Source organism: Myodes glareolus, chromosome 3 (assembly GCF_982192425.1).
Source record: "Myodes glareolus chromosome 3, mMyoGla1.1, whole genome shotgun sequence".
In the NCBI taxonomy this organism is placed as follows: Eukaryota; Metazoa; Chordata; class Mammalia; order Rodentia; family Cricetidae; genus Myodes; species Myodes glareolus.
The window spans coordinates 38,155,918-38,174,016 of NC_142028.1; the positions used below are offsets into that span (position 1 = coordinate 38,155,918).

The following is an 18,099-nucleotide window of genomic DNA, read 5'->3' on the forward strand; positions in this document are numbered from 1 at the left end:
TTTTTTATTTACTTTTAAACTTACTAAGAAGAGTTTCAAATTAGGATTTATTTACAGGTACAGTGCCTAGTACCACTAAAGAAAATACACCCCCGGTCACTAACTGAGTTTGCATCCTTAGGGAGAGATAGGATCTTTCTTTTCTAGCTTTTAAACACACGTCAAAAAAGCTGTTAGGATACTGCTGTTCCTTAGGAGGAAAAAAAAAAAGTTAAGCAGGGTGGTGGCAGCACATGGTTTTCATCTCAGCACTTGGGAGGCAGAGGCAGGTAGATCTCTCTGAGTTTGAGGTCAGCCTGGACTACAGAGCAAGTTCCAAGACACAGAGAAACCCCGTCTTGAAAAACTAAAAAGTTAAAAATTATAACAAAATACTCAACATTATAATTGTGTATATGGGTCTATGCAGATGTTAGTTGTGTATATTCATGTCTATGTAGATGTTAGAGGACAATGCTGTGGAATAGTTTTCTTCCTCCACTTTTACCTAGGTTCTGGGGATGGAATTCATGTTAATGGGTGACAAATGTTTGCCCACTTAACCATTACATCAGTTTCCTGCTATTACTCTTAATGAATTGAGCAAGGTAGGCAGACTGGATCTCAGTTTTGCCATTCTATATACGTAGGAGTTCTACCACTAACTATAGCCAGTAAATCATGTTTTATTTTTTGTTGTTGTTGGTTTTCTTAATACAAGATCTTGCTATGTAGCAGGGGATAGCAATACAACAATCTTACTTCAGCCTTCTGAATACAACACAACAGGCATGCACTACATAACAACGACCATTGGTTTGTACAGCAAACCATTTTCCTTTTCAGATAATATCTTTAAGATCCAAGACAAGTCAGTCGATCTGAATGACTTGGTATAAGCAAATTCTGTAGAGACTCAACTCTCCTACATTACCTAGACAAAACTCCTACAGTAAACAGCTTTTTGAAAATTATTGCTATTTATGACACCAAGTTACTTATGTTATTGCATCATGCAAAATCCCTTTGATAAGGATCTTGTGGCAAATATCTCAGAATTTCTTCTATGTGGAAGTTTCTGACACACAAAACAAGTGAGTGTGTTATTTAGGTAGAATGTGTCAATTAAGGCTTCTGCAGTGTGCTAATGATTTAGCAGCATTGCCCTTTCTTTATGTAGATGCCTATTGTCCTCCCTTCCACATCCTATGCCATTTTAGCTGATCCTTCATTTTCCCAGATCCCAAGATATAACTTATGTTCTTGGGGAAAAAGAAAATCTTTTAAGTTTAGAGGAACTAGGGAAGACCTGCCTGGAGTTGGAGACTTCATCACATCAAATAAGCTACATGCAGCATCCTCATGAATGTGGTGCCAGTGGAGGAGGGCAATACAGACACTGAGGGAGGCAGCCTGAATCCAGATCTGAGGATTAGAGAAAAGGGTATTCCAGGGAATAGAACTCTATCTATAGAAAGAACTAATGAAGTATGTCCTATGTTTCTGAAAAGCATTATAGGTTTGGAGAACAATCTATTCCCAAAACAACTACCAAATACTGCTGCTACTAGACCTAACTAGAGAGTCACAGAAAGGCAGACAGTCTTTTACAGCATGTTCCATATCTCTAGGGAACAAGAAGTCTAACCCACTGTTATCTGATCAAGTAACAGGAATTATGTCAATTATGAGATAATTTTTTTCTCTAAACTGCTTCAAGTAATAGTGATTGATTACTTAGCTACAATCATAAGCCATTTTTAGGGCTACATCAGTGCTTTAAATATTTGGGGCCCAACATCACACAATAATCACAAATGGCCATGCTAACCAGTACCATAAAACCATTTACAAAATACATCCCTTCTATCAATTGCCTTCTGCTCTCACTCATGAGACTCACGAGCAGCTAGTTATGTAAAATACACAACTATATGCATCATTTAGTATTATAACACATTTTCATCCGCAGAAGGTGAGCATACACATGCACACACATACCTTCTTACAGGAGCTGAATGTGCCATCAGGCAGAAGGGGCCTTCGACGCCTCTCAGGCATAAAGGGTGAGCCAAAGCGAATGTAGTGTTTAGGGGTGGTACAAATTAACGGGGAATGAATAAGACCCGGTAGCATGTTGAGGGTTGTAGCCAACACAGTTGGGTCAGTGGTGATACGTAAAGGACACTCAACAGGACATTCTTGCTTCTCTGCTTTGTCATTCAACCATTCTGTAACTAGATACTAAAGTTAAAAACAAACAAACAAATCATTAATTAACACTGAATACGTAACAGCCATAAGGTGCAGTAGTGTAGCTCACAAAGACAAACATCATCTAAAAACTAGAACAGATGCAACAACCATCATGAGGATGTATGGTTTCTTTACCCTCTCTGTGTTCACAAAGAAAAAACACCTTCAGTTACCAGTATTTAAGCTCTGTCTATAAAATCAAGTGAACAAAAAGTAAGTAGGATGGTTTCAGCTTTCAGAATAAATGACTTTTATCTAGAATGTTCAATCTATAATTCTAAGATTATTTCTTTTCTGGGGAGTTACTACAAATACTCTTATTTTACTAAGACACTCCTTGTCTGACCTGACTTATACTGTCACTTACCTTTTTGGTTTTAGGGTATTTAGACGCAGCACGGATGACATGAGATCCAGTAGCTGATACCACAGTTGGTTCAGACCCCATTAACTGTCTGTTCTCTCCTGAACTGTCTATGTTTCCAGCTTCAGGAGGAGTTACTGAGCTGTTACTTCCTCCTTCATCCAAGGCAGCTTGTGAAAGCTCTGCCTGCTGTGCACTGGCCTGCTTCTGGCGTTTTAGTCTTTGGGCTGAACTGGTCCGGTACCGAGAAATTCGACTCTTCGGTCGGGGTCTAGAAGGCTTAGCTGGAGGTGGTTTGGGGATTGGTTTTTCTGCAGCTACATCCTGTAACAACATCAGAGACAAATTTTACTAGAAATTTCTCTTCTCTTTTGCAGAAAGAATCTTGCAGGTTGGCCTCTAGCTTACAATTCTCTTGCCTTAGATTTCCAAGTGCTGAGATTAGACAAGCCACCTCTTAACCAGTACCAGAAATTTCATACCTGTTTCTTATTTAGTCTATTTAAAGCATTCTAAATGATAATGTTGAAAAAGAATTTATTGTCATTTTAAATGTAATCCTTGGGGCTGGAAAGATGAATTAGCAATTATCAGTACTTGGTGCTCTTGCAGCAAAGACCTGTTTCAGTTCCTAGCACCCACATAGTAGCTCACAACCTCCTCTAACTCCAGTTTTAGAATGCCACCTTCTGACTGTGGGCACCAGGCACACACATGTGTACATGCATACACACATGTAACCATTCACACATAAAAATAAAAAAATCTGAATTGGGAATGGGTGTCACATATCTTTAATCTCAGCATTAAGGAGGCATAGGCAGGCAGAACTCTGAGTTCAAAGTGAGCACAATCTACAAAGCAAGTTTCATGCCAGCCAGGGCTATACAGTGAGACCCTGTCACAAAGCAAAAATATTTTTAAAATGTAATCTTTACATGCAAAATTTTATCGATTAATATCACCTAAATAGACTGCAGATGAACATCTGGCTTAGTTAATTCTAATTCTAATAAACAAATAGAACATAAAAATAGATCAGAAGTCAGTTAAAAGTAGCTACCTAATATACAGGCTCTTAGCAGGAAAGTAAATTACTATTTCTTTTTCTACACCCAAGTTTTATGTTAAGCCTTACTGTTGCTAGGTCAGGGAAGAAACAGACAGGCTTATCATGAGAAGACCCTGAAAGGCCAGGCACGTTAACTGGGCCATTTAGACTTTCCAAGAGAGAAACCAACAATCTGCTTTCTTCCCTTGGGGATGGAGATAAAGCTAGGTGAGGTCTTCTGCATGTTCAGCACACATTCTCATACTAAGCTACACCAAACCCAGTCCCCAAACCAAATGATCCTTGAACTCACCACCCTGCTTATCTGGGAGACAATTAAGAGCTGCAGCCTTTTGTTAATCAAATTTTGACTTCACTTGCACCCCACAAATCAGCTGCTCTGATCAAAATGGCTTTACTTTTTCTAATACAGAGCCAAGTTGAAAATACTAATTTTTACCATTCTAAAAAAAAGACAACTAATGTTAGTAGACATTTCTACTAACATAGTTTTCTCTTACCCCAGTGTGGGAAGACCTCCTTGTATTCACACCAGTGCTCTGTGGGGTGCTTGGGATGGCAATATTTGAAACAGGGTTGCTAACTTCAGCCTCAGGAGCTGTAGTTTTTGTCTCTTCTCCAACGGCTGTCTCTGAACTGCTGGTAGTAATCTCTACGTCTGAGCTGCTCTGTTCTACAGGCTGATCCCGTCGTTTCTTTCTTTTTTCTAAATTTTCAAAAGCATGCATGATGGCTTCAACCTTCCTATCTTCCCGAGTCTGAAAAAAGAAGCAAGGTTCAACCAAAAGCAGGTACAGGTGTTTTATAAGTAACTATTAGTGGAGTTTATAACAACTTATTCAAGAAAGCATATGTACTATTGAACTATAAGACAAAATTTTAAAATTGTTTTAAATATAGGAAACAATTATAAAATAAAGCAAATTCAAAATTTAAAAATTTTAAAACCAGCTGAGATACCTTGATAGGTTTTAGTACATAAGTCAACCACAACCAATATCTATCCTATTTTCTGAGCTCAAAAAGAAAGCAAATTGTCATTAAGCTTTTTCTAACCACAAACAAACACAATTAACAAACTTCTTTAAACCATTTTACAGAAAAATTATTATAGCTAAGATATGAAATGCTCCCCAAAGGCTTGGAACAAGTGGTAATTACTATTGTGAGGTTGTGGAAACCCAAGGACTGGAACCTACTTGGATGAAGCAAGCCACTAGAGGTGTGCTTTGGAAGGGTATATTCTGTCTTTGGCCCCTTTACACTTTCCTTCTCTCTGCTCTGGTAGTAATGAGGTAAGTAATTTTTTATTGCAATGGACTCCTGCTGTCCTATTTCTGCTTGTTACCAAAGCAATTAATCCAGTAGACCTGAACTGAAACTTGTGAGACTTAAGCCCAAGTAGACCAGGCCTCCTTTACCTTTACGTTGTTTTTCTTAAACATGTCTGTCATGGAGATAGAAGGCTAACAGAGGTGTTTTTTTTTTTTTTTTTTTGGCCTACTACTCTAAGTGGATCTATGGTGGACGGTGGAAGGTTGTGTGTGAGTCGTTCTGCAGGTCGCCGGTGCTGACAGACGGTCACGGAACTACATGTGGTGCCCGGCCGGGAATCGAGTTCGGGTCCTCAGGTGGAACGGTCGGGCGGTCTGCCCCCTGAGCCGTCTCTTCAGCTGATGTGATTTTTTTCCCCCCCATCCTCCCAATAATTTGGGATTGAACTAAAGACCCTGTGCATATTGTGCAACTTTACTATCACTAGCTCTACTTGATTTTTATTTTTAAATATAAAACTCAAAGCAAGAAAACTAATCCAACAAACTCTGGTCTTTGCAGCCAAGTTTTAGGGAAATCCAACTGTTAGAAGAAAATATCTTAAAACCACTATCAGATAATTACCATAAACTACTGAGGGTGTGCCTACAAATAGAAAAATAAAAACCACAATGATATCTACTTTATGGTAAACTCCTAGAGTTAGGAGAAATGCAGAGACTTACCCTCCTGCTATGAGCTGGATTCTCCTGGTCGTCTGTAGGCTCATCTTTTTCTTCTTCAGGTTTTTCTTCTGGATTGTCAGCTTCCTTTAACACAGAAACACTATTAGATCATACTCAAGCTCCAAGCAACATCAACCTGCTTTATTCTGGCATCATTACTTCTTCAAGCCTTTCTATGCTCTAAGCTAGGAATTGAACCTAGGTCCTTATGCATGATAAGTAGATGGGCTATGAGTCCAAGGATGCTTTATTTTTGTTTGTACATTTATTGAGACAGGCCTTATTACACAGCCTAAGCTGGCCTCAAATTCATGATCACCCGGCTTCAGCCTTACAGATGCTGGGACTTTGTGTGTGTTATCACCGTACCAGGACTTGAAAGGATAGTTCTACTATTAGTGTCTTTTATTTCGTTCTGGGACACATCTCATGTTTTGTTTCTCAAGACAGGGTTTTTTTGAGTAAAAGCCTTGACTGCTGGATCTTCTGCCTCCTGAGGGCTGGTATTAAGGGCATGTACTACCATGCCTCGGAGTGGTCTCATAGTTCTTAATATTATAAAGGGAAAAGAAAACTCAAGTAAGTATATTCATGCTGATGTGAGTAACATTAAATGTTTTAGTACAATGACTCTAAAACAATACATGGCAACCTGAGTTCAGACATCCTGACTTGGCCAGGGAGATTACCTCATGCTCACTGGAAACAGCTACTTTTTCTGGAACTTCTTGTGGTTGTGGGTTATGATTCTCTTCTGGAGTCTCATTTTGTTGCTCCATTTCCAGCTCTTTCCGCCGCGCTTTTCTACGTCTGGTCTCTGCTCCAATAATGGGAAAGCTAGGAGGAGGTGGGAGTGGCAATTCTGCAGCATTGGGATTTCTTTTTTGTATAGGGCAATTCCGGTTTCCCTTGTGACACGCACAGTCCACTTTGTAATTACTGTGCCAAAGAAACAACCAAAAGTGTCTCAATATTCATGAAAAGAAAACATTATGGCATATTATTCATTCACTTTATTAAAACATTAGTGTAGAAATTTCCTCTGTTATCTTTGAATAACATAGAATAGGTATGATACTTTCAGTAAATATTCTGTTTCTTTGTGTATCTCTTGTAGTTTATGTACAGAAGTGGAACGAAAGCAAACCTCCACCAAATCAGCCTACAGCTTTATTTTTGAGACAGGTCTGGCTGGCATGGAACTCCCTATGTAGACCAGGGTGACCTGGAACTCATAAAGATTCACTTCTGCCTCTCATGTGCTGGGATTACATAACTTCTAGGCAGAAAATACATTACTCATGAAAAGAATAGGCAGAGCAAAAGGGTGGTGGTGGTGAAGAATTAAAAACAGACTTCTTGAGTTAAAAATCTAACAATGTCATTAATTTAGGCTGGTAAAAGTTTCTGATGTCTTACCAGTTACTATATTCATAATCAAAAGCAATAGTGACTTCAGCATCCTTGGTGATAGCAGAGACAGCATAGATACACAGGTGAATCATCCCATCTGCAATCATGTGTCTCACCTGTGTGAACAAGGTATCATTAGGTTTGCCTTTAAGACCAACTTTTCCATAAATGGGAAAAGTTTGTGAGCCAAATAATTTCTGCCCATTTTGAGTACTCTTGTTATTTTATTTAATGCTATCATTTCATTTGAAATTATTATATAGTAACAAACAATCTACTAGACTTCTTCAAAAGAGAAAAAGCCAACAATGTTAGAAATCAGGGTAAAATTGTTTTCTATTTTAAAGATCATTTGCATTCTGCTGGAGAATTACAATTTCTTAGCCTGCAAACAAAGCTATTAATCTTACTGCACTTAGTGTGAATGCATCAAATAATGAATTTTAGAAATGTCTAGAAATTCTCAACACTGTTTTCCATAACCTAGAAAAGTGAAGACAAATGGCTTAGCTGGGACTAATGACGACCACCACCACAGGACTTTATTTTTTCCCAGTACTATTTATAAACTTCTTATCCATTTTGTTTTAAATCTTAGCAAATACAAACGCGCCTTTTATTTCTATCCTCTCTAAAGCAATGTCCCTCTCCCATTTCCATATGGCACTACACTTCTGTTTATTCACCACTGCATTTAAAGATCATACAACTAATAGCTACAGACCTTTATCTGGGTGAAGTTTTCAGACTGTTTCTTCAGTAAACGTGTCCTTTGTGGTTCCACTGAAAGGGATGTTGCTAAAGATTGCTTACCTCTGCATTTGGTGTACATGATCTCCTGATGAACCGAGCATCATTACCGAAAGTACGAGCATCCACACACATCTCTACACCATTGAATTTTGAGTAGAAGAGCACAAAGGGATATGGTCTAGGGATACAATTAAAATTCCTGTAATTCTCAACACAAATAAAAGGCCACCCCACGACTACAAACGTGAATCATATGCTGACATAAGAAGGAATAGTCATTTGCAATGCCTAAGCTAGAATACACCACAAACTTGTCTGCTTTTCATTTAAGAATATACACAAAGCAAAGAATGCTGGGCTTGGAAAGGAGTCATCACCACTTCACACACTAAACATTTTGCAGATTTATTTGCCCTTTCAAAAGTACCAACGACAGACAGGCATGGGCTTATTTGAATCATTAGCTTTTCCTTAGAAGCAGCCCATCAAGTAAGATGATTTTCATAGAATAACTGACTGGTCAGCCAGAACCATGCAAGCCCTCAGTGCTCAATGCATAATGTTCTTACTTTTTGAAGAAATGCCCATTGACCTCAAACTGTTGTCGTAACATGACTTTCCCACGATATTCTATTATAAGAGTGTCCAAAGCCAAATCTCTTGCAGCTCTCAGGATTTTCCGATGCTTCTGAACACGAGTGACTCTCCCCAGCTGTAACTGAATAAAAACAGAACATTAACATTTAAGAAGAGTAACAGCAATGTGGTCAGCATTTACAATGTTTTCCAACTATTGAAAAGGCATCAACACTTTCAGGTTTTATCTGTGTTATAGCTTGGATATCAGAAAATTTTCATTTTGACATAGATCAATTTCTCCAGGAAACAAACATGTTCCAACTCGTGATTCAGAAAATGCAAACTTACAATGGCAAGAGAGATGTATCTACTTAGATTAGCTTCTAATAAATCTTTTCTAATTCCAATCTAGGCTGCATAAGAAATTTCCGCCGCCATTTATTAAATAAAAATATTTCTAAAATATGTACCTAGACAGTTTAGTTACTGTAATCTGATTTTGGACAAAGATGATCAGCAGGTAAGTAGTTCATTTATTATTCTGTAAGGAGCTAAAATTCTAACTCATTCTTGTTCTTTGGGTATTAAAAAAATCTCGATCTTTAAGTGTCTTTAATGCTTTAGTTCTTACCTGCATTTGTGAACCAATTACTGTATTATTACAGGCCAGTTCAGTCTTATTAATAGTGTCTAAAATAGCAGGTTTGCCAACAAATTCCTTATTAGAATGTAGATGTTGCTCAAGGGCATTCTGTACATCTGCACTGTACTGATTAGTGAAAGCTTCTTCATACTGATCAGTCCATAGTCTTATCCGATTTTCCCAGCCCTCAGTGGTATTTTCATCTAAATTCTGTGCTTCAGAGGGAGAATTCTGTAGAGAACAAAAATCAAGTGAATTAGTAAGAGATCATTCAGAAATATGGAGGGGGGCAGGATAAGCAAGATACTTGTTTTCAATTGGCAACTGGTGTGGTTTTAAGAGCAATGGACTAAGAATTAGGAGATTTGGCTTCTGTTACTAATGAACTGTGAGGTCTTGAACAACTTCAAGTGAGAAAACTTATCTGCCCATTTATAAAGTGAGAATTTAATGTAGTCAGTATTTTCACCTACTACTTACTGGCTTCATGATCAATTTAAGTCATGAAAATCAATTTTTTTAAAATCAAGATTTATGTCAAATTCCTAAAAAATTCAAAAAAGCAAAAAGGATCTTAGGTTGTTTTAGTGCATAAAATTTCAAAATGGATTAATATTTACTTGTGTTAGAATAGCATTATAAATGGTTTGTCTTTGTGTTAAAAGAATGGTTGTTTTTATACCACCTATTAATTTCATTAGCAATACTAGTTCATAATCTTACCCACCCACAAGAAAAATTACAATTTGGGAACATTACTAAATGTACTTTGAATAATGTATTGTCATTCTATGTAATCTACCAATTATTTCTCCAAATGTGTTGAAGAAACATCGGTTAACTTTATTGTTTTATTTTTAAGATTTATTTTACTAATGTGCATGTGCCACAGTACTCCAGTGGAGGTAAGAGGACAGCTTGCAGGAATTAAAACTCTCCTGCCACTTTGATCTCTGGGATCAAAGTCAGGCTGTCACACTGGGCAGAAAGTGCCTTTACCTGTTTAGTCACCTTGCTGTCTCCAAACTACTGGCTAAGAGTGGTATCTAGTATGAAAGTTCTTGACTTTGAGTTCAAATGCTGTTTTCTTCTATCCATTCTCCTAGCTAATAGCTGGATATTTAGTAAAGTTCTCATTAATTGTGAGAACAAAACTTAATAGCCCAACTTAAAATAATTAAAGTAAAACCCTTTTTTTTCTATTTAGATTTTAACATATACCCATGAGAGTGAGCTGAAACTAAAGAAAGTAACAGTTTATTTTGAGCTTTTCTGAGAGCAACAGATGGCTTTCTAAGGTTTTGAAACTCTGAAGTTAGTTCTAGTAATTAGTTGATAATAGAAAAAAGGATTTACAGTTGAGGTCTACAGTTAGCCCCCAAATTCTATGTAGGATCCTTCTTAGTAAATGAAACAAAACGAAATGACCAGTTAAAATAAATTTGGCTACTCGCAGAGATCTATCTCATTAAAAAAAAATAATTATAAATATTTTACAAAATACAGCTCAGGCCTCTGAAACTCCGTGGTTGTGAAAGTTGCCTCCTATTCAAACAAGAGGCTAGACCTCCAAATGTCAGGTAAAATGTCACTTGATATCACTAATAACATCAACTGGTGCTCCAAATAAATATAAAGTAATCCCATTAAGTTTATCCTAACTTAGTCACTGTTTATATAGTGGCTAATTTAAGACATAGGAATATGAATACTTAAAAGAGCCAAACTACAACTTAAAATTTAAACTAAAGATCTTGAATCCTAAATTTTTGGGAGGTATGAGAGCTTGTATGTGGACAGGGAAAAAGATACAAGAAAGTACAACCAATTTTCCTCCTTTCTGTTAACTTTGATAAAACCACCAGTACAACAACAAACAACAAAACCAGCCAGTACCTAAAAAGGACATTACTTCTACATTTTCCAACACCTCCCCTCTCTCTCTCAATCTCTCACTCACACACACAAAGTCACATAAGCCCAACTATTTGATAACTAGTATCATATAAATCTCCACCAAACAGATATGCTGAGTGATATTTCAACAAGACTAGCTCATATTAACAACAACAATTTCCTGCTAAGGCATTATCCTTCCAAATGGTGATCAGAGCCTACATATTGACTGGGAGCATTTAAAAGAGAGCCTGGGTCATCAGCAGAAAAACATCACTCCTGAAGTTGAATCCAATGACAGAAATAGTACATACTAGCCTTATTTTGTTTTGTTTTTTTTTTAAAAAGTAACTTACCCCACCACCAACAAAGCCAGCTAATGAAACAAAAATGTAAAAATATTTCATAAAATAGCCAAGAAAATCCACTTTGGAGAAAAGCTCTATGAAAACTGACTGGCAATAATTACAAATTTATGAAAAGCAGACTACAAGATTCTCAGATCAATGTCAGAAAAGAAACCTACCAAAATGCAAGATCAAATATAAAACACATCATCAGGGAAGGTTACCCCTTACCTTCATCCGCAAGGACTTCCGGGATCCCTCTTGAAATGCCTATCCCAAAGAGGAAAACAAGTAGAACAAAACAAAACTTGGTACCAAGAATGACAATGAGACTAAAACTAAGGCACTAACCAGTACTCTAAGCTGTCTCGTCTACTCTGTGTAACCAATATAATGCTATACCGCAAACTATGATCAAGAAAAAGAACAATTCGAAGGCTAATGAACACAGATATGAATTCCAATACTTCGGAACTAGACAACTAATAGATAAGAGCATGCACCACTTAAATACTAAACAGACCCCTGACACCAAGCAGAAAGTTGTAGATTACTAGCTTTGAAATTAAGAAGGAAACAAAGACCAATCCCCTTTACAAAGGGTGGGCAAGTGACCTGGGAGCAACCAAGTTGCTGTGATGGAAAAGAAAGAATAGAAAACACTAAAGATTTCTTCTGGAGACCTTTTATTTAAGAGTATAAGAAAGTGACCAAGACACTAAGGAAACTTAGACCATTCAAGAGATATTTTCTGATTTTTGGGGTTGTCTTGTCTAGCTACAAGGACAAACAATAAACCTAATGACATGAGGCCAGTCATATAACCAAGAAAAGAAGTTCAGATTGCTCTGGGGCAGAGAAGTAGGGAGATGCTGTAAGGACAGTGGAAGCTTAGACTTGAAGTTACAACTCATGGGATTGTACCAGGTAGGGCTGGAATTCCATACCTGTGATGGTAGTTGGAGTAGAAGAAACTGAGCCTATGATGAGAAGAGAGCTCGGTCTGTTTCTACATAACATAGATCAGCTGTTTTTTGAGGGGGAGTAGTGACCAAACACTGGCATCCAATTTCCCAACCCCCTCCAAAACCCCCATACTCTTGCTCAAACATTTGAGCTATTTCAGACATACTTCTATTCAAGGTATTTTTATACTGCATACCTTAATCTTCTTCGTCTTTGGTGCTGCACGACCCTTTTCTGGACTCTTTTTTCGCTTCTTGGGTTTGGTTCTTCTAACAGTTAAGGTGATGCTTGTAGGTGTGTGCTGTGTTGCTGTGTACAACACAGTGGAAGGAGAAAGCTCCTCATCCCAGCTTTCTGTTGCACTGCTATCCCCACCTGAAAAAAGATTTCACAGTTCAGGTACTAACATTAACTCCCTCCCTTCCATGTGCACATCTAGTGAGTCATTACTTCTACTGTAACTCTACATCTATACATCAACATACACCCCATCTTTCTTCTGAAAATAAGTTTTTTTTTTATTGCTGGCATTAATTATAAGATTTACTCTGTATTCCATCTATTTCCCTCCTTCAAAGTAGTCTCTAGACTCTGTTATTTTTTTTTAAACTATAAATGAATAACTTTAAGCCAGGCAGTGGTGGCACACGCTTTAATCCCAGCACTTGGGAGGCAGAGGCAGGCAGATCTCTGTGAGTTTGAGGCCAGCCTAGTCTACATGAGCTAGTTCCAGGACAGGCTCCAAAGCTACAGAGAAACCCTGTCTCAAAAAAAAAGAAAAAAAAAAAAAAAAAAGAAGAAAAGAAAGGAATTTATTTATTTATTTTTGATGCCCACAAAGAATAATTAGACTGTTACAGGTCTATTATTTCTAGATAGAGCTATACAGTGGCTTTATGGGGACTTCTTTATGTGAAGATAGCTATAAACTATAAGAGAACATTTAAATCCCAAACTATTTAGTCAAAATGTGGGTTTAACCCACCTTCTGCTCACCTGATATGTTGTCCTGCTTCCGCCGATGAAGTCTAATAACCTTCCCCCTGCTCATTCCCCTAAAGAGGGAAAATAAACTTAAAGTAGTCCTTCCAGCAACATGCAGCACATCACATCATACATGGGATAAGTGTCTCTGCATAAACTACCCCCTCCCTCCCACCTACCAAATGTTTCCAGGACATTAAATTTCATATCAAATTCAATAGCTTTAACATCAATCTCTCATTCCTTGTTGTCAGCAATTCTCACCTAGTGCAGAGAATTCGAGCCAAGGAGCACTAAGGAATCATCTACATTAACAAACACAAGAAAGAATACTTTGAGCTTTTCCCTACTGATAAGAAACCCTAATCCCAGCAACCCAGGTTTGAATTCAAATGGAACAGGATCTTACCTGCACTTGTCACAGTTGAGAAGGAAGCCATCCTGAGAAAGACCACAAGGACACCAGGTAGGAACAGTCTCTCCTTCAGAGTTCGGGCTGTCTCCACAGCGTTCCTCTACGGGCGACGGCAGGCCATTCAGGTCAGAACGAGGGATGATCGTCTGGACAGGGGGAGAAGCAGGAGGTGTCGGAGGAGGAGGGGCTCCGTAATTATGATCCTGAAAATAAGATTTTTTAAATCAACAGTGTCCAAACACTGGCCCCTCTCTCCCCTAAAGTATGGTACATATGGAAAGAAAGAAGAAAGTAGTACCCTTTGTTTTTTGGCTTCAACCAGGAAAGTGATAAAACAAAATGCCAAGGTCAACTGGGACATAAAAACAAGAACAATGATGCAGGGCTAGACGTCCGCTGGAGGCAGGGAAGTGCAAAAGGGGCAACTTCGTCATGCTGCATATAAACATTTCAAGAAAGTCACAATGTATAAGAATGGATTACACTCCAGGAAGATCACTGCTCTGGAGAGAAACAAGTGCATACTCACAGCATAAGGCAGTCCTCGACACCCATGCCTCTGAGTGGTCCCATAATTATGAGTGGAATACACGCTCTTCTCATTAACTGCTGGACTAGCCTCCACAGATTCAGGGCTGCACAAAGGCGAAAAGCAACGCATGATAGCATAACACCTACTCTTCCCTTAAATTAACAGTTTATCTCCCATCCTAACCCCTTCTCTTTCCACAACCACCAGCCACTAGAATAAGAAAGAACTTAGTGAAAGTCTATTTAACATAACTCAGCCTATAAATAATAGTGTTATTGAATGTGGATTTGTGTGTAACATGAAGCCAGTACAGGCAGATGTCTCAAGGCAGGCACCTGGGATACAAGGTGTCCCTAATGACAAACACAAACGTACCAGCAGAGCGGGGAGTTTCCCCTAGAGAAGCCACTCTGGGCTGGTTTAGACTCAGAACTATTCTTCTTAATTGGATCTCTTAATACTTCCATGAAACCTCACATGACATTTGCAGTGAGTGAGATGATGAAAGTGCCTTCTGCACTGCCCCAGGGACCAGGCCCTCTTCCATTCACTACCAAGACAGGATACCCTGAAGAAAGTACAGGCAAAAACAATGGCATCTTATATTTATCACACCTCGATCTTGATGAACCCCCAAATACCTTTCACATACTAGAATTTCTCATCCACCAAGGACATGCAAGCATATTCAAGGACACAATTGTTTAACAGCTGCATGATAGTAACATAGAACTTCAAAATAGTCAAAACTGAACTTGGAAGTTAGATTTGTTTCATGCTAAATAGTAACGGTAGCTACCATTATGAATCACCTGTTATTTGGGTCTACCATTTATTACTTCATTTAATATCTGTGATTATTAAATATGGGAAGCAGCACTTCCTTTTTACAGAGGGAAGTGAAGCTGAGGTGGTGAGATTACATTTTTTTCCCCCAAATTCATATGCTGACAGAGTCAGGATTTGAAATAAAGATATCTGACTCCAAAACCTCTTTCTTTCCCATTATGCCTTCCTTGAAAGCAAGGACAGCATTCTATCTGTAAACTGTATTTGAAGCCTTTACTAACCAGGCTCATTGAGAAGCTTGGGTTAGTTTTGCTTTCTGATACATCCTAGACGAGTAGAAAATAAACTGTCCAGGCATTTTTTTTTAAATTAAAGAACCAAATACACTTCCAGTAAATAAATTTGACATAAGCTATACTTGATAATAAAAAGGCATCCACAGCAAAGAAAAAAATAGATTTTAGTGAAGGGTAAAATAGGTTTTTGTTTGTTTACTTCAACTTTACTTGGTTAGGTTTTATGGAGTTTTGAAGAAAAATTAAGGAATGTAATTGTATACCTTAGCAGAAGTGAAAATGGATTATATTTAATGTATTTCAACTAGAACAAAGATTTACCCATTAGCAACTCCAAGGCTCAGTGTTAATGCAACTCCAGAGATCTAAGAGTTTTAGGGAACCAAATAATTCAGTTTGCTTCAAATAACCACTTGCCTGCTTTAAGATATACAAAATACACAACACTGAGCAGGAGTAAAGCGTGCAATTCAATGTAGCACATTAACTGCTAAGTGAGGGATAAAGTAAGATTCTGAGATATGTATCAAACTCACCTAGTTTTATGCTCCACAACTGTGAGAAGGGGTCTTATTATTAACAGCAAAGGTCATTTCTAGGTGAGGAATTTAAGACATAGGAAAGTATTCTCTGTTAGTGAGGTGCATGCACTTTAGTAACTGACAGGGTCTTCAAAATGGGAACTGGGAGTGGGGGTGGCTGGGAGGAAAATATATCAAGAATGCAGGTCAGTATTCTTGTGAAAAGGATGATCTGAACATGGGTCACTGAGACAACTGGCTGAGTATTAGGAAACAGGTAGAGTTTCCTAAATGAAACCAAAGGCAGACAAGCATTAATAAAATGAAGGTAGAATTTAGTTTCTATGATGGACAGTTAAAAGAAAGTAATGGATTAATATATTGTTATTGACTATGCATGTTGCTAGATAAGTAATCCAAAGGTTTGTACATATTTTTAGGTAGGAGAGTTTACACCATTAAACACATGGGGTGAAATAAGAATTTATTAGAAATGAATTCTTTGTGGGACAGAAAAAAATAAAAGTTGCATGAAATAAAAGATGGCCATGGAGATGGAGCTATGTTGGTTATATCTTACCCATCTCCAAACTGGGTAAATATGTACATATGCACTTCATGTGCAAGTCTAGGGAATAAAAATAAAACGTATATTGTGGAGGTTAACAGGCCATCCTACTGCTCAGTAGTATGTAGTCAAGCACAGCATTTAAAATATTGCCATGCACGTCTAAACTAACATTTAAACATATATTCAATGAAAAAACTTTATAAAGTCTATACCAGTTAGGGATTAAATAATTACACATTGATATACAGTGACTTTTATGTATATTTTAAAATACAGATTAAAAATTTACATTATCAAGACTTGGGAATGCAGCTCAGTGGTAGTAGAGTGTTTATCTAGCCTGTTTGAGGACCTGGGTTCAAGCCTCAGGACCGCAAAAAACACTACACACATACACACACATACACACACATACACACACATACACACACATACACACACACACACACACACACAAAGGAGTATTAGGATTGCATGTCTTTTATTAGACAACTATTTTATGCAAATAATTATTTCTTTTTCTCTTCTGTGACTAAAATGTTGTAACTGTTGGGCATACACAGAGAAATTGGGCTCACAACAGATACAGTCCATCAATTATGTTCAGTGAACAATATGCAGCTTGCTACTATAATGCAACTTCTTAGAAAATAACAGAAATTTTGTAATATAAGAGATGGAAAGATCTTTTTTGTTGTTATAGTTAAGACATTTTCCTATAAGTGTGCGTGTGTTGTAAAATGTAAACTGCTAGAATCAGAGTTAATAATTTCATGAGGCAAGGTATAGGTTTCTTCCTTGATTAGATATGTTGCCTTTAATACCAGGTTTAATCTTAACAGTGCTTAGAACAATGGTTAGGCATGATGAAGTACAAATATCATTAATAATTAATAGACTAGCACATAAGCTAAACATCTGACATTAGTGCTCTTTATAAAACTTCTCAACAAGAAATGTAAAATTGGTTGTGACTATAGATAGTACCAGAACTTTGGAGACACAGGAAGTCCTAGGACATGGCACTACACTCATAGTACAGGCCAGACTGTGTTCATTCTTGCATTATTCCTGGATTCCCCAGTACATGCATGTAACTACTGTTATATTTTGAGAGAAATATTAGTTCTAAGAATAACTGCTGAGTCTTTTCCTCACCTACCAATTTCAAACTTACTTGTTTAAGATCTTTATTTCTCAAATATTAATGAGATCTACTTATACATCATTTGCTAATATTGTAGTGGGTTATTATTTGACTTTATAAAGGCCCACAACCACTATACAACTGAGTTGGCTATCCTATAACACAGACATTTAAGTACTTTGTTTTAGAAAAGAGTTATATAATTGGAAGTCTCAGCTAATGGCATTTAACTAAATCTTGTTGGCATGCAAAAAACAAAAAACCTAACCATCCCACAAAACCAAACCAAACCAAAAAATTAACAACAAAACAAAACCTCTACAATGAAGACAACCAGTCTTTCCTATGCCCCGCCCCCCACTGTTATAAGCGAAGAAGCTTAAAAATTGTCTTTCAATTTCAGACTACCCCAGAATACTATATATTACTTTCTAGGGTAGTTTCATGTCTTCCTCTTTAAGGAAGCCAATAAACAGTCAACAGTAGGCAGCTTTATGAAGAAATATACATGCTCTTTAATAATATCCTCAGTTTTAAGGAAAACACTATGAACAAGGGACGCCATTCAACCCAGAA

The 18,099-nt window shown here is 37.5% G+C and overlaps 1 protein-coding gene across 17 annotated transcripts in view; it reads right to left on the reverse strand.

The window, feature by feature from the left end:
• Positions 1-18,099, reverse strand: part of Setd5 (SET domain containing 5) — a 79,849-nt gene that overhangs the window by 28,287 nt on the left and 33,463 nt on the right. For 2 of the 17 annotated variants that reach the window (XM_085686825.2, XM_085686824.2), the window contains 15 exons: positions 14,575-14,767; positions 14,197-14,302; positions 13,662-13,870; positions 13,265-13,323; positions 12,465-12,643; positions 11,534-11,572; positions 9,048-9,290; positions 8,407-8,555; positions 7,898-8,015; positions 7,091-7,200; positions 6,361-6,610; positions 5,672-5,755; positions 4,172-4,429; positions 2,603-2,923; positions 1,981-2,223 (listed from right to left, as the gene is read on the reverse strand). In XM_085686825.2, the coding sequence (XP_085542951.2) occupies positions 1,981-2,223; positions 2,603-2,923; positions 4,172-4,429; positions 5,672-5,755; positions 6,361-6,610; positions 7,091-7,200; positions 7,898-8,015; positions 8,407-8,555; positions 9,048-9,290; positions 11,534-11,572; positions 12,465-12,643; positions 13,265-13,323; positions 13,662-13,870; positions 14,197-14,302; positions 14,575-14,666 (2,460 nt within the window). In that variant the 5' untranslated portion in view covers positions 14,667-14,767. Of the gene's footprint in view, positions 1-1,980; positions 2,224-2,602; positions 2,924-4,171; positions 4,430-5,671; positions 5,756-6,360; positions 6,611-7,090; positions 7,201-7,897; positions 8,016-8,406; positions 8,556-9,047; positions 9,291-11,533; positions 11,573-12,464; positions 12,644-13,264; positions 13,324-13,431; positions 13,558-13,661; positions 13,871-13,965; positions 14,103-14,196; positions 14,303-14,574; positions 14,768-15,820; positions 15,880-18,099 lie in introns of those variants that run through there. The other 15 variants (XM_087904437.1, XM_085686826.2, XM_087904439.1 and 12 more) reach the window with 13 other exon arrangements.